At 37.4% G+C, this 712-nt stretch overlaps 1 protein-coding gene across 2 annotated transcripts in view; it reads right to left on the bottom strand.

Annotated features, from left to right (window-relative positions):
- Positions 1–381, bottom strand: part of LOC105991769 (zinc finger protein 14-like) — a 15,309-nt gene extending 14,928 nt beyond the window's left edge. For both annotated transcript variants that reach the window (XM_013024486.1, XM_013024485.1), the window contains exon 1: positions 332–381. In XM_013024486.1, the coding sequence (XP_012879940.1) occupies positions 332–346 (15 nt within the window). In that variant the 5' untranslated portion in view covers positions 347–381. The remainder of the gene's footprint in view (positions 1–331) is intronic.
- Positions 382–712: the final 331 nt, after the last annotated feature.

Consider the following 712-nt stretch of genomic DNA (forward strand, 5'->3'; position numbering starts at 1 on the left):
GTGGCACTGTGGCTCAAGTGGTAGAGTGCTAGCCTTGAGCTGAAGAGCTGAGGGACAGCGTCCAGGCCCAGAGTTCAGGCCCCACAACCAGACCCAAAAAACAAAATAACAAAAGAAAAGAAACACCAGACAAATTTGAAATGAATTTGCACTCAATTTACACTGAGTTTTGAGAGTTCATAATCTGCTAAATCTCCAAGCTATCTTAATCTTATTTATAAACAATTTCTGGAGGTGGAATCTTTTCTACTTTTCAATTTTAATTCTTGGGCCCCATTAAGTTCATAAATAATTTCATAAAATACACAGAAAGAAATAAAAATATACCCACCAGAGATCCATTCATTTTCTTTTGGAGTTGGCAATACAGAAATTCTGACAGCACAGCTGGGAGAGAAGGCAAATAAAATGGAGTCAAGAAAGAACCAATGTGGCTTTATCCCAGATTTTCCTGTTCAAGACACTACATATGGATTGGATAATAATAATAATAATAACAAACCTTCTGTGGGAGAAGACCCTTTCATGTCTCAAGTAGACACATTATATTCTCCGGGAAAAATATATCCACAGTCCAGTATTTGGTAGACATTATAAATGTAGTTCATTTCTTTTTTTTGTTTTTGTTTTTTTGTTTTGTTTTGTTTTTTTGCCAGTCGTGGGGCCTAAACTCTGGGCCTGGGCACTGTCCCTCAGCTCTTCACCTCAAGGA

Source organism: Dipodomys ordii, unplaced genomic scaffold, assembly GCF_000151885.1.
Source record: "Dipodomys ordii isolate 6190 unplaced genomic scaffold, Dord_2.0 Scaffold76, whole genome shotgun sequence".
NCBI lineage: Eukaryota > Metazoa > Chordata > Mammalia > Rodentia > Heteromyidae > Dipodomys > Dipodomys ordii.